We start from the raw sequence: 14,958 nt of genomic DNA on the forward strand, positions 1-14,958 counted from the left end.
CCCTGCAAGCCTAACACTCACTTTGGCGGAACAGTGGTCTCTCTCCCTGACTTTGTAGGCAAACTCACCCTCTTTCAGGCCAGGACAAAAACAAGACCATGAATAATTTCTAACAAGACACTTAAACAGCCAAATCATAGTTGCTAGGCAAGTGTAGTAATTGTAAGCAAAGTTAAGTTTTAAAAAGTTTGAAAGTAAGCAGAACTTGAGAATACACATTAGTTGGTCATTTTTCACTAGAAACACTGTCAGGTCAAAGTACTTATGAGGAAAAGCTGCAACCAGCAGCAGAATAAAAACCACCAGCAATGACATTCTGGGTAGAGGTTGCTCAACACCACGTAGCCTTACAGGTAACTGGTATGACTTTGTGATCAAGCATTGGAGAAAACTGATCAGTGGAAGGACACTGGAAGTGAAAGGCTAGGAGTGAAGTTTGATGGAAGCACTAACTTTCTTTGTGATGCCAATTCTTGCACACTATATTGCCTTTTCCTGTGCAAACCAGTAACAAAGTTCACAATGAATAAACGTCCGCAGTCAGTTGTGTGGGGGTTTTTTTGTCTGGTTGACTTTCCCCCCGCCCCGCAGCAAACACAAACCACTGTCGTACCTCATGTGCAGTATCCCGATGAGGGTGGCCGCCAGCTCGGAGGACATCCTGCCCATGATGCAGCAGCGGCTGAGGCCGGCGAGCAGGCTGGCGGGCAGGCAGGGCAGGAAGTACACCAGCTGCACCAGCCGCCGCTGCGCCTCGGCCGGCAGCAGGACCAGGGTACCATCTAGCGGATCTGCCGGCACACATAGGGAAGCGAAACGCTGACGTGCCACTGCTTTTCCACGCGCAAAACCGCTGGGTAACAATCACACAGCAGAAGCATCGCAGGCGAAACTCTGCAGCAATTCCGCAAAGGACCCCACTCTCTTCTAACTAGTCTTAGTTAAAGGCCTACAGCACTTGCTGGAGGGAAGACAATATAACTAACGTGGGGAGGGGGGGGCAGAAAAGAGAAGCAATGCTACCAAGAAGTAGATTTCACAAAACCTGAACCTTCTAGTCTGTCCAAGTCCTACTGACTCGACCTAAAGATCTAACTTTTTTACTAGCCTCTAGGAAATGACATACAGTTTGTTTCAACCTTTTCTAAAAGGGACTAAACTGATCTCCACCCCTGTCCCCCCTGCCTCCCGACTATATGCTCTTCTAGGAAACATCAATATTTCCCACATATTGCAACTTCCCTGCCAAGTGATGGACAAAATTCATTTCACTGTAGTGTAAAAGTCTTACCATATATTCGAGCAGCAGTGGCTTGTAAACTTTGCAATAATTCCTTGTTTGAACGAGAAGCAGCAGAATGAATGATGTCAATCAGCTGATTTGAAAGCTCAGGGTTTCTCAAGCCAAGCAGAGCAAGCTGCTGAGGTAAGCCAGCCAACCAACGAGATAAAACTTTACTTCGACTTCTAAAGAAAGAGGGAAAATTAGTTGGGGGAAAAAACCCAAAACACACAAACCAAAACAACAACCGCCCCACAAACTTACTCTCTCCAGTTGACTAAGTTGCTTTAATGACAGGTACATTTAAGTTACAATAAACTGCAATACTGTGATGTGCTGAGAATACTTCACCAGAAGATCTGAGAACACTGGTGTGCCACTACAGCTACATCAGAAGTATTTATCTGATCCACAGCTTTCGCACTGCATATTTTCAACTCTTCCAGAAAGTATTTGTGTGAACTGACCATATGCTGGCAAATCAACATTTCCGATACCACTTAAAGCAAAACGAAAAAATAAAACTGATAGAACACAGCACTAAACAAACCTTATTAACAAGTTTATTGTGTCAAGACACTCTCCCCTTCACCATGCAGCTATTCATCGTTCGTCATCGGGGGCTATCATGTCAGTAAAGTACAGTTTGCTCTCGCATACACGCTAGCTTGTTCCCGATTACCCGCTTTGTCTTTACATGTTCATATCAATTCCAAGCAAAGGGCTGCACAACCTTTGCAGGGACCATGCCAAGGCTCATCAGCCTGAAATTCCCCAGATTCTCTTCAAGATGGGTTAAACAGCAGTCTTTTCCCAGTCATACAGAACCTCCTGCGGTCACCATGGCTTTCCATGGACGACAAAGTGGCCTCACTTTCACAAGACAACTTTCTCAACCCAAGGGTGCTATGTCCCTGCGTATCTGTCTGGCCCATGTGTTTCATTACATTCAGCTGATCCGATTCTTCACTTGCTAAATTTAAAGAGACTTTTTACGTAAATTCTGCTGGAATGTTTACCTTTCTATTGACTCTACCCAGAGCCTCAGGCAAGCACAACTGAGGTGTTTGGGACAATTCAAACATAAGCAGAAAGAATCTATAGCTTAGGTTGCCCCTGCAGCTCTTACAATTTGGGCTTTCTTGTGCATAAGTAACTACAACTGAATGAGGTATCAAATGAGCTTGTTCACAGATTACAATACTTGCATGTATCTTCTGCTAACACTTAGTATCTTTAAAATCTACACTTGTTCCACCACCCCCCACCCCCCATCCCCAGTACACAACCCAGCATATAGGAGAGAGATTAATCACAGGACTATTGTTTGCAACTGCCTGGCTGAATTTTACATTTTAAAAAATCCTGTTAGTTGCTAAATGCACCAATTTGTGTTTTGTACAAATACTTCTCTTCCCTCTTCTACCATTCCCTCAGGTAATCCAATTCTTCTGGTTTATTTCTCATTTCCTCTGGTCAGGTAGTGTTTCTAAACTGTGTGTCATCAGAAAGTTTCTATTGGCATACTCCTGTTTTGTGTGCCTGTCATTAATGATAACATCTAGTTTAGCTTCAAAGGAGCTCTGAGGAACTGCACAGGCAGACTCACTCCAGTTTTACCATTTCCACTGTTGTTACCTGTGTACAGTGTGTTCCACTGTACACGCTCCTACTCTCTAGGTGAGATGCCATCTTTTATACTAAATACATATTGCATCACCTGCCTTTAAAGGTAACAGAGTTCTTACTATCGGCATTTTCACGTTCCAGTTCTCTTGAGCCTCTGGAATAAAATTTACCTAATCGTCCTCTTTTGCAGTCATTTGACTGCATTCAACTCAAATTTGTTTACAGCACTGTTGTTTTCTTATCTGAGGACTCTGATCATCCCTTGTGTTTGACACAAGTTATAATAATCTTTATGGGAAAATGTGACACTTACTTATATTGTAGGACAACCTCAATTCACCCTAATTTCAGACCCACTTCTTCCCTTATCCTATAGTGTGGTGGTTAAGAAGCTTTTGCTGTTTTCACATTTAGGAACTGCTACTTCTAACCTTCTTGTCAGAAAAGTAGGAATGAAACCCGTTTGCTTATCAATTCCTTTTTTCCCTTTCTCTGTAAGTGCTGTTTACTCTAAACACCCCCTAAAAAATGGTCAGGAAATAGAAAAAAACCAAACCCAACCAAACCCAAACCTCAGACCAGTTCTTCCTTAGCCCTAGAAAAATTTTCATTTGTATTTATGACTTTATTCTCCAGACCTCCTTTCCCCATTCCAATCAACTGGCCTTCAGGGCCAGTACTTCAGGGAACTTCACTAATAATTTTTCTCTTTCCTTTAAACGTCTTTGGTAAACTTGACAACCTCCATTATAGATCTGATTTCATTTATCTTTTCTAGCTCAAACTGAAAGAATCCTATAGATCATATCTTCAGTAGTCTACAATTTCTATGACACCCTGTCTTATCAAACCAAGTATCATTTATAAACCAAAAGCATTTTCATCAGCTTACTATTGAAGTGATGACTACATGAAAGAAGCAACCAGGTGTAATCAAGAAGTTCAAAGTAGGTCTTTGAAAATGTCAACAAGAGTACCATAATGATGATAAAAATTATTCCATTTTCAAAAGACAAGATCACTGACCAAAAGCTTTTCAAGGAAACTAGGTATCGATGACATAAGAGGGAAGAGCCTTGCACAGAGAGATTGTGTTTAACAACAGGAAAAGCCTGGAGAACAGACAACTGAAGTGGGTGAGTTGGAGGTGGGCTCAAAAGAGGTCTCAAGTCACTTGACATGTAAATGGTGGATGGGAATAAAACGGTTGTTTTCTCTTCCCACAAAAGAAATGGGTGCTGGTATCAAATGAAACTAGAAGGAGCCGTGATCAAAACAAACAAAAGCTGGTCTTTAGATAGCTGAGCTTTGTCACTCCTTTCCAAAGGATGCTGCAGCCGCTCTTGATTTAGGCAGCTCCAAGGAATGACTAGAAGAGCTCATGGAAATGACATCCACCGAGGGATACTAAACACACAGATGATCTGCCCTGTGAGGAAGCACAGGCTTCAAAATTGTTAGAAGCTTAAGAGTAGTATGGAACAGTAATTCTTGCCTTCTTTCTATAGCATCTCACATAGGTCAGCAGTGTGGAAGGCAAGCTGTAAGGCTAAATAGCCTTTAAGTCTCTACCAGTATATATACATGCGTGTGTGTACATACACACTGGGTATGCATGTAAACACACAATGACTACGCATATGTGTGTAGTGATTAGGGGTGAAGATATGTCCTGGTTTCAGCTGGGATAGAGTTAGTTTTGTTCTTAGTAGCTGGTGCAGTGCAGTGTTTTGGATTTGGTGTGAGAACAACGTTGATAGCACACTGGTGTTTTGGGTCGTTGCTGGGTGATGTTTATACTAAATCAAGGACTTTTCAGTTTCTTGGGCCCTGCCAGCCAGAGGGCTGGGGGGGCACGGGACATTGGGAGGGGGCACAGCCAGGACAGGTGGCCCAAACTAGCCAAAGGGATATTCCATACCATATGCCGACATGCTGAGTATATAAACTGGGGGAAGAAGAAGGAAGGGGGGGGACATCCGGCATTATGGCATTTGTCTTCCCCAGTAACCGTTAGGTGTGACGGAGCCCTGCACTCCTGGGGGTGGCTGAACACCTGCCTGCCCATGGGAAGTGGTGAATGAATTCCTTGTTTTGCTTTGCTTGTGTGCACGGCTTTTGCTTTGCCTATTAAATTGTTCTTATCTCAACCCTTGACTTCTACATTCCTTTCCAGTTCTCCTCCCCATCCCTCTGGGTGAGGGGCAGTGAGCAAGTGGCTGCATGGTGCTTGGTTGCCGGCTGGGGTTAAACCACTACAATATACTAACATCAAGACCAAAATATTAATTCTGAACCTTGTAATAAATCAATCAAGTTTTCTTTCACAGGGCAACAATAGCCAAAAGCTTCTACCTAGCCTTTGAATCAAATACACCTAAAAATTAAACACCTTCACTTAAATATCCTTGGAAAATGTTCCAACAAAACTTCTGCTCCTCTTAAGACTACTCTTGACAAGCTTCTGAGAAAAAAAATAAATATGGAGGAGAGCAATCACAGGAGGGCTGAAGGAGCTATGACGTCAAACTAGATGGAATAACATGAATGTCATCCAGGATCTACTGCACAGTACACATCTTGCAATAATGAAAAAAACCACTTGTTTTTAAAGGAAAGAAATGAATCAGTATAGCATACAAGAATTATGTCATCTTAAAATGTCTTATCAGACATAAGTGCAATTATCCTTTTTGCAACAAATTTTTGAAATTTCATTCATCTGTTTCTAAAAAGTCACAATTCCATGTGAAGACTAAGATGAACAGCAGAAAAACTAGTGCTATTTGTGACATCTAAAGATAGAAAACTAAAGCTTTCTAGATAGTTAAGATGATCATGTGAAACTGGATGAGATGCTCAAGACTTCCAGGTAAGTAGAGAAAACAGTAACCTCTGGGAAATTAGCTGGTTGAGAAAAGGAGGAAAATGGGATATTCCCAAGCCTTTTTTCTGTTTGCCATTCAAATTCCCCATACTTTTTATAGCGTTCATAGGGTAGTGTTAGATGTTTCTGGCTGCAGAATTAATTACATGTACACCCAGGCATTACTACAATGTAAAATTTAAGAAAGCAAAGTAGTTGCAGAAGACAACAATTTTCCGAAAGCTTGACTCTGCTACTGGATGCCAGTACTTCTGGGGACCCTGAGGTTTATTTTTTACCTAGCAGCAGAAACAGGTATCATGGATATGATCTTACATCTCTTTGCTGTTCTCAAACAAGTTAGGATTGATGCAGCCTGACCTGTGTTTAAGGATTTTATGTAGCTGGAACCAGATGACCTGGCTGAAAAACACCCTCTGGAAAAGTTAAGACTTGGAAATGATTTGGACAAATTTTATTATGAACAATAACAGCAGCAATACAGAAAATCATCTCCTCTTACTTGAAGCACCCCAGATATCTAATAGAAGTATGAAACTGGGAACCCAAACATTTCAAGAACATTTTCCTAAACCTAGTCTCCTTAGGACCACATACCCAAAACAACAGAATACTTTTCTTAAAGAAAATAGGTACAAAAGGCTAGACAGGCACTACCAGAACCATCAAAGGCACTAAGTCACAGGTCCACACACCACCTCAGGCTGAAGTAATGAAGTGCACCATGGCTACAGCTGCACAATCCTGACACATCCAGCGACTACTGCACAGCCAGTAACGAGCTTGCAGCAGTGTACTTCAAGTTAAAATTGAAATCCTTAATATCAATCTAGTACTGAAGTTACAAAAAAAGACAACTAAGCTAATACACGTCAATCTCACAGAGAACCTGAACTTTCAAATTTCAGTGACACAGTGCCAAAACAGATTCAGAATGAAGTTTTATAATGTCTACATAGAAATCCAGTATTCTAACTTCTGAAAGAAGCATACTATGTTGAAATGGAAAAAAAAAAAAAAAAAAGAAAAGAAAAAAAAGAAAATGTTTTTTACCTGATTCTTTGAGTCCTCAAATCTTCTTTCAGGTAAACTCTGCTAAAGAATTTCAAAAGCAATGTACGAACTGGAAAGAGGAGATTCCTTTGCTGGTACAGTGTATATACTGCTTTTATCAAGGGTTCTGTTGCCACTAGAAAGAAAATATACAAAAATCTGAAGTAGTGCTTCTTAATCTTCTGATTTTATATATACACACACATATACGGAAGACCTATAATACTTATCTGCAACTATTTAAATTTAACTCCACAGAGAAGTATCAAAATTTTTTAAAACAACTACTGGATAGACTTCTAAACCATTGAAACATCATCATCTTGCATAGCTTGTGAAAGAGACACACAAAAGAACAGAGACAACATGCAAGTGAAAACTTCAGAACTTCTTGAAGACAAGGCCGTGCACAGGTTGTGAAGCAGCTAAGAACTAATGAATTCATGCTTTCCACAGCCATCTTCCACATTCTTTTCCCCTAGTGCAGTAACCTCACACCAATCTTCTCCTTTATACCTCACTTATGCCCCCTCAACCCTCATCATCACAGTGCTTTCAGTTCTCTCTATACTATTCTTTTCTCCCTGCCACACACACACCAGCCTTACCAGCTCTGCATGTCTTTGAACCAGCTGGCTACAAACCATATTTGCCAATTAACCAGAAAATACACGCCTCAAGAGGCCACTGGCAAGCCACTGCAAAGAGAACCGCTAAACTCCACTGGAACCTTACCTTCTCTGAAGCTCTCATTAGCTATGTGTTATCACCACACTTAAAACAACGTATGAAAATTCTACCCTTGTAACAAAGTTACAGAATTTACCAGTACACTGAGAAACAAACCTAACATTTTCTTTAGAAACTGGACTAAACCACTAGATGTAAAAATTAACAAAACATGGAAAAAATATCTGAACTGAGAGAAGATAAGCATGGAAAGAATGGGGAAGCATCTGAAAACTTAGAAATACATGAAGGGTATTGAGAGACCTGACTCAATTTGTCTCAGAAGAGCTTGGGGTCCCAAGGAATTCACGGCTGCCAAGACAATACTTAAATAGCAGCAATCACTTCCTTATCTTCATAGACTGAGACTGCAAAACCTTTGTCTTTCCATCCAGATGTACAGAGCAGTCTGTATTCAAAACCAGATACAACTGTGTTCCATACTGAACACCACTTCTGCCTAGAGAGGCAACAATGCTTCACGCTAAAAATGATTCCGGATCCTGTCAGAGGCTGGTCTTCATCAGTAAAACTCTTAACCAGGGAACAGATTTAAGTTATTGTGTAGGGGTTCTCTGTAAAAGGCACGCTATAAAAAGTGGATGAAATGGCACAGTCATACTTCAGCATAATGCAGGGAGCTACCTAGAAGCTGAAATCTAACATACTTGTCAACAGAAAAATACATCAAATATTAGAATGGATTTTAATTATGATAAATTATTAAGTTCTTTTTATTGCATCGGGAGCATCAACTTATTCAATTCACATACTCTTCAGGTGAAGATTCATCTTGGATAGTGTTTCTTAAACAGAACACTGGCTTATTCTTAATTGAATAACAATTATCCCATTGCATGGGTTTTAGATAATTAATGATCTGTGAACTGAACAAATACAATGAATAAATATTCTAAGTGTGTAGGACATTCAGACACCTTCCAACTCTCTACGGCACATTTAGTAAAGCAGTTCCTACTGTTTGAATTGCTTCATATAAAAAGGACAAGTTTAAAAAATGGAAGCAATTTTAAAAGTATTCTTAAGAAGTAGTACTTAAGAGGTCCGCATTATACAGACTTCCAAAATGCAGCCGAAGTTCTCATGATTTTTAACATATTTCAGTTTTAATTGGCACATGACAAGCCTTCTGAAGTGACTGAGTGTGCCTGCTTTGTTACTCAAAGAAAAGTTATCAAAAATACAACTAGCAGGCAAGCTGCTGATAAAGTCATACCTGAGAGATGCAAGAAAGGAGCAGACCTCCTAATTACAGAGAACAGATCCAAAGTTTGACCTTTAAACAATGCAGAGAAATCTTCAAACAACACAGCTCAAAGCTCTTCAAGACATCCACAGAAAAAAGGTGGATATGTGCATTTCACCTCGGCATAAACAGTTACTCAAAACTGACAACCCCGAAAAATGCAACTGCAAAGATACCACCATGCTTTCGTGGCACAATGCGCAGGTTGACTTATTTTTATTTAATCTCTCATTCATTAGCTCTGTTTTTTCTGTCTACATTTCCCCTCTTTTGATTGCCATTGTGTTCTTAAAAAAAAATAATTGTATTTTAATAGTTAATTTTTAATTTTGTATTGTCTTCTAAACACGACGTATCTTTCCAGGCCCTTAATCTCAATGTCAGAGAGGTTTTAAACAAATCAGTTATATTTTTGTTCTGTACCATCTCTTGCAGCGTCATCTGACACAATACCGTGCAGAAATTTTAAAGCGCCATCAAAAAAAAAGAAATCAAGGAAAGAAGCTTTTCTTCTTCCACAGAATTACATAATGCTTGAGGTGGGATGGGACCTCTGAAGATCATCTAGTCTAACACACCTGCTCAAGCAGGATCAGCTAGACCTGGCTGTCCAGGACCATGTCCAGACAGCATCTGAGTATTTCCAAGGATGGAGACTCGACAGCCTCCCTGAGCAACTGTACCAGTGCCTGGTCACTCTCACAGTGAAAAAAGTGTTTCCTGATGTTCAGAGAGCATCTCCCGTGTTCCAGTTTTTGCCCACTGCCTCCACTGAAGAGCCTGGCTCCCTCTTCTTTGCACCCTCCCTTCAGGTATTAACATACATCGATGAAATGCCCTCTGCTCTCTTCTCCAGCTGAACAGCCCCAGCTTTCTCAGCCTTTCCTCATAGGAGAGAAGCTCCTGTGCCTTCACGATCTTCATGGTCCTTTGCTGGACTCTCTCCAGTATGTCTACATGTCTCTTATGTGAGGGAGCCCAATACTGGACACAGCACTCCCCATGAGGCTTCACCAGTGCAGAACAGAGGGGAATGATCACCTCCCTCAACCTGCTGTCAACATCCCTCCTAATGCAGCCCAGGACACCACTGACCTTTTTTGCCCCCAGGGCCCACTGCTGGCCCTTTCCTGCCAAGCTGCTTTCCAGCTGGTCAGCCCCCAGCATACACAGCTGCATGATGGGCTTGCTCCTCCCCAGGTGCAGGACTTTGCACTTCTTGCCAAACGAGCCATCAGCCCTTTTCTTCAGCATGTCAAGGCTGTACATCCTCTACATGTAGTAAATGAATTATTTACTTGAATGAATTAGAACCTGACATCTAATCAGGCTTTTAGTACTGCACAAGGATTATGTTGAAGGGATGAGATATACTGTCCACACAAACAGATACAGATTCATGAGGTAAACAATTTTCTACTTGCAGTGAAATTCCTGAACCTTTACAGGATCAGCAGACAAGACCCATACACATTAATCTTTTACAATTTCATTTAAACTTTTTTTAAGCTTATTTATTTTCTGCATTCCTGAGTAAAATTACTGCACTAAAATGGCCACTTCAGTTAGAAAAACACCAGCCATTATCCACTATCTGGTAAAAGTTTGGTAAACGAAGGAGAAAAAAGAAATCACTGTTTCATTACAAGGAAAAGCATGAAGTATCTGATTTAACAGTCTAACAATAGTTTGGAAACTATTTTCCTTTGTAGCCACTCTTCTGCTTTAGCTCAGCTGGCGAGACAGGCACACCTCTAACTTTGGACTATTATCTGCCTTCAACAAGAAGCTAAATTTGGGGTGCAGATAGGAATAATTAGTTAACTTCGTCATTAGAGACACAGAAATAGACAGATTCCCAATTAAAAATCTATTTGGACAGAGATACAACTAACTGCCAAAATATATGTGAGGGACATTTGACATCTTTTCCACTTACAACACTAACAACAAAACCTGCTGCTAAGGGCAAAGCATTTTCTGTAAACTCTACTTGGCCGTGTGGCTGTGGGATTCACTTCTACCAGACTAGGAAGACACCACAGACCTCTGCCACCTTTAGATTTATTTAAGAAAGGAATTTTTCACTAAGTCCTACATTGATTACATAATGGACATGTCAACCAAGGTCTCACCTGGAACAAAACCAAGAAGTATTTGAAAAAGGGCAGGGGCGGGGGAGGGGCAGGAACCAAGGCAAAACACTGTACTGGTCCTGCAAGTCACAACTGGCAATATATTTTCTCTTGGAAAATATTTTAGAGCAGCTTCCATCACAACTATCTTGGCATTTCATGTCACTACAGAACCAGAATGGTCATCTGGCAGTAGTCAATGGAGCCTACCAACTACATTAATGATTTTACATAAGGACTGGAATATTAAAGTGTCATGTACCTCTACATCCTAGTAATTCTTTTTTTCAGTAAACCCCCCTCATCTTCCCATTTATAAGAAAATCTTAAGAAGTAAAACCAGAAAACAAGTACACAAATGTATTAGTACTTTGCACATCAACAGTATGAATCTAACAGCATCCCTAAAATCAAGCAGTTTTCAATGCTACATGCAGGCATATGACCATGAAATTCAGTTTAGCTCTTTAGACAAAATACACTGTAACGTAAAAACGGAGGATATCAGATGAAGTGACCTGCAAATGCTACAATAACTCAACCTCTTTGTCACTGCATAATTTGGCTTTTCAGAAACCCTTACCTTTGTTTTGCTGTATTTGCATTAGTCTCCAAGTCACACCAAGCAATCTGTTCACCTGCTTGCTATTCAGCTTACTGCCATCCTGAAGAGTATCTGTCACAAACTTCCTTATCATGTCCAGCCAACCAGAATCCATCTGAAGTGTTGAAGTGCTTGCTAGTGAAACCATTATGTCACACAAGGTTAAGTTCAGTAAAAGATGGTCTACGCTGTTTGAGGATGTCGTACAATACTTGTTGCTGGAACAGAGGGGTGTGGAAGGGGAAAAAAAGAAGAAAAAAAAGAAGAAAAAAGAGATATTTCAAAAAAATATTTTGTGCCTTTTAATATGTGTTACTTTGGTAGAAATTATACTATGTCAGAAAAAAGTTTTAAAGTCAAAAAGAGATATTTCAAAAAAATATTTTGTGCCTTTTAATATGTGTTACTTTGGTAGAAATTATACTATGTCGGAAAAAAGTTTTAAAGTCAATACACATGTCCAAAGTCTTCATATTTGACATATGGGTATTTAATTTTTTGTTCTGCCACCAAAATGCCTGTTTCACATATTTATAGTGGCGGCAACAACCAATGCTCTAAATCATATCTTTTCTCCTGTTTGACATTTTTAGTCTGGCCTAGCAGTGGGTGACTTTTAGGTGACTGAAACCAGTAAAAAAGCTAAAAAGTTAATCCTTAGTTAGTTGCAGTGTCTTCTGTGTTTCTCCTGTGAGGAATCACATGGATTTTGTCATTATTACACAACAACAAAAAGCACCACAAACAGCCCAGGGAAGTCCATTTATGTACTTCTTTCCAAATTCATGTGGAATCAAAACCACATTTTTCACCATCACAATATTCTGCCGGACCACCCTGTTGCCCTACAGAGATTTGAAAGACAAAAAGAAAGTAATCAAGGGTATTGCAGCTTGACATATAATGCTAGAAATTCACTACTTGCTGATTGGTCACTCACAGTATATATAAAAAAAATCACAGCATTTATCTGCAGAAAGCTGCACAATATGAATGTCTACATCCAGAACACAAAGCAAAGTTGTGAAAACAAAGTAACAAAAAGGACTTCAAACCTGCACTAATAAAAGTGTAGTCACCCCTCAGTTCAGAGCTAACCATTACAATATGAGCAAATAAATCTCAGCCTGTGAACATTACTTACTGATGGCATAAATGCTAATAACTTAAAATTTTATGCTTAGAATATGTAGATACTAAGCACTATCAGTAACACTGTGGTAAATTTCTGCAACTTTTTCTAACTGGATAAGGAAGGAAGCTTTGAAATGCCATGGAAGGTTTCCAAATGCAAGCCTTTAACCCAATATATTGGGAAACAAGGGAAAAAAAGCAGCTGTTTTTATTTTTCTGGCATAAAGCTAAGTTTTGAGAGGTCTTGAAATAATAGTCAAAATAAAAACACAAGTGTTTTCTAAAAATGAGGTTTTTTAAAAAAATAAGTTTCACATATTGTTTTTCCTGCATGTATCCAATAACCTGTTTATTTTAAAGCGTAACAATGGGGCAAAACTTAGTACCAGACTGAAGGAAGATCAACAGAAGTATGGTTAGTCAGGATGTCATAAGGCAAGATTGCCTAACTGCTAATTCTGAGATTTTCAGTTTCAAGGAAGGGTTTTCAGGTCAAAACGTGGAAAAGCAGAACACCTTTTGGCTGTATGAACTTAATAGGTAAGACTTTGCTGAAATGACAGCATTTAACAAAGAGCTATGCTGTACTTCTAATCTATGTGTCCCTCCAGGAAAAGAAAATGCAACAGTCAAAATACCAAACAAAATTTCAGCCTCAAGTAACGGTAGACCCTTTGTATACTACTACAGCTCTAGCTGCGGTGGCAGTTTGCAAGTATCTGAAACCAAGACAGACACTGGCGGATATCCTTTGTACCTACACCAGCATTCTACATAGACTGCAAAGGTGCAGAATGACTCCAGAACAGACTTTGCGCGAATACAGTCTCACATCTGGGAGCCAAGACGGGAGACGATCTGCTACTGGCCTGTACCAGAATAAAATTGGTGCACCCACTCTGCCAGCTCAACAGTGAAGAAACGCGTTTAGCTTCTGCTCCAGTGCTGGTTTGCCATAACAAGATAGGCACAATGTGTCCCATCTCCCCTCCTAGCTGTATTTAGCCATCCCTGTAATACAACTATAGAAGAGTAGATGTGGGTGAAAAAACAATGTTTTAACTATGTTTTGACGCAATTCAGCAAGCGACTTAAGAAAACACGCAGAAATATGAAACTAGTCAGACGAATGCAAATCACCATTTAGCAATATGCAAATTCCACATCAAGAGTTCAATAAAACACTTTCATTTCTCAAGGACAGCATTTTAATTTCTACTGGAGGCTATTCAGACAACTTCCTACACAATACTTTTACAAAGAACAACCAAAATTTCTCAATTCAAAGCAGTGCCACCTTCCTATAGAAAATTCTCTACAGAACTTCAAGGAACACACAATGAAAAGTTTTCTTTTCCAACATTAAAAAATTTAATACTGGATAAAGCGCATGACTCACATTATCTCTTCTCTTATGAAATTAAAAGCTGTAACATGACATTGATTTCATTCTTACCCTTTGCACGAATCTTTCTTTTTGTGTTTTACTGTTTCTTGTAAAGAATAAGGAAAATGACGCATGAAGTGGTGCTTGAAATCAACAAGGTAATTCATTCGAAGCCATAGTTCCTGTTAAGGAAAGCAGATGACAGAACACATGGTAGTAAGTGCAATACATCAATGCAATCATCTTCCAAAATCCATTATTGGAATCAATGAAAACCAGGAACTTTAGCTTCTGTTTCATGTTTTCATACAGATTTACTTTCAGATGTAAATGTGAAGGCCTGTGCATGAACCTGAAGGTCCATAAAACAACGGGGTAAAAATTATAATTTAAATCAAGGTTAAGCAATGTTTAATTCAGACTGGACTGTATTCAGTATATTTTCTTAGCACATATTAACGTGGATATATGCAGTATTAAACTGAGTGAGTTACAGGTGTGAATTAAGTGTGCTTTTGTATCAATTTATCAGAGTGAACTCTGATTTACTTGCAGTGACCGTCCCAAGTTTTCCATTAAGATGTATTCTGACTCTCTATCTTCCCCATTGTTAGTGTACTTATTCAAAGCCCACTGACAAAACATTTCCCAGTAGAAAGGCCATTCTTAGAGAAAAGGACTCTTTCAAAAATTTAAAACTAATTTTACTTTATATGTTAGCAGACATCCACAGTCACCGTTCCACAGTGTCCCGCAGAACTCATGAAAAAAAAAAAATCATGCATTACTAACAAATTGGTCACATAGAATAATTTTTTATATATATTCAAAAAATTCTACAAATAAGAATG

At 39.5% G+C, this 14,958-nt stretch overlaps 1 protein-coding gene across 3 annotated transcripts in view; it reads right to left on the reverse strand.

Moving 5' to 3' along the window:
• Positions 1-14,958, reverse strand: part of TEX10 (testis expressed 10) — a 59,667-nt gene that overhangs the window by 32,355 nt on the left and 12,354 nt on the right. For all 3 annotated transcript variants that reach the window (XM_056330437.1, XM_056330438.1, XM_056330439.1), the window contains 5 exons: positions 14,177-14,289; positions 11,566-11,804; positions 6,852-6,987; positions 1,292-1,467; positions 614-791 (listed from right to left, as the gene is read on the reverse strand). In XM_056330437.1, the coding sequence (XP_056186412.1) occupies positions 614-791; positions 1,292-1,467; positions 6,852-6,987; positions 11,566-11,804; positions 14,177-14,289 (842 nt within the window). The remainder of the gene's footprint in view (positions 1-613; positions 792-1,291; positions 1,468-6,851; positions 6,988-11,565; positions 11,805-14,176; positions 14,290-14,958) is intronic.

This window comes from Falco biarmicus, chromosome 3 (genome assembly GCF_023638135.1).
Source record: "Falco biarmicus isolate bFalBia1 chromosome 3, bFalBia1.pri, whole genome shotgun sequence".
Taxonomy (NCBI): Eukaryota; Metazoa; Chordata; class Aves; order Falconiformes; family Falconidae; genus Falco; species Falco biarmicus.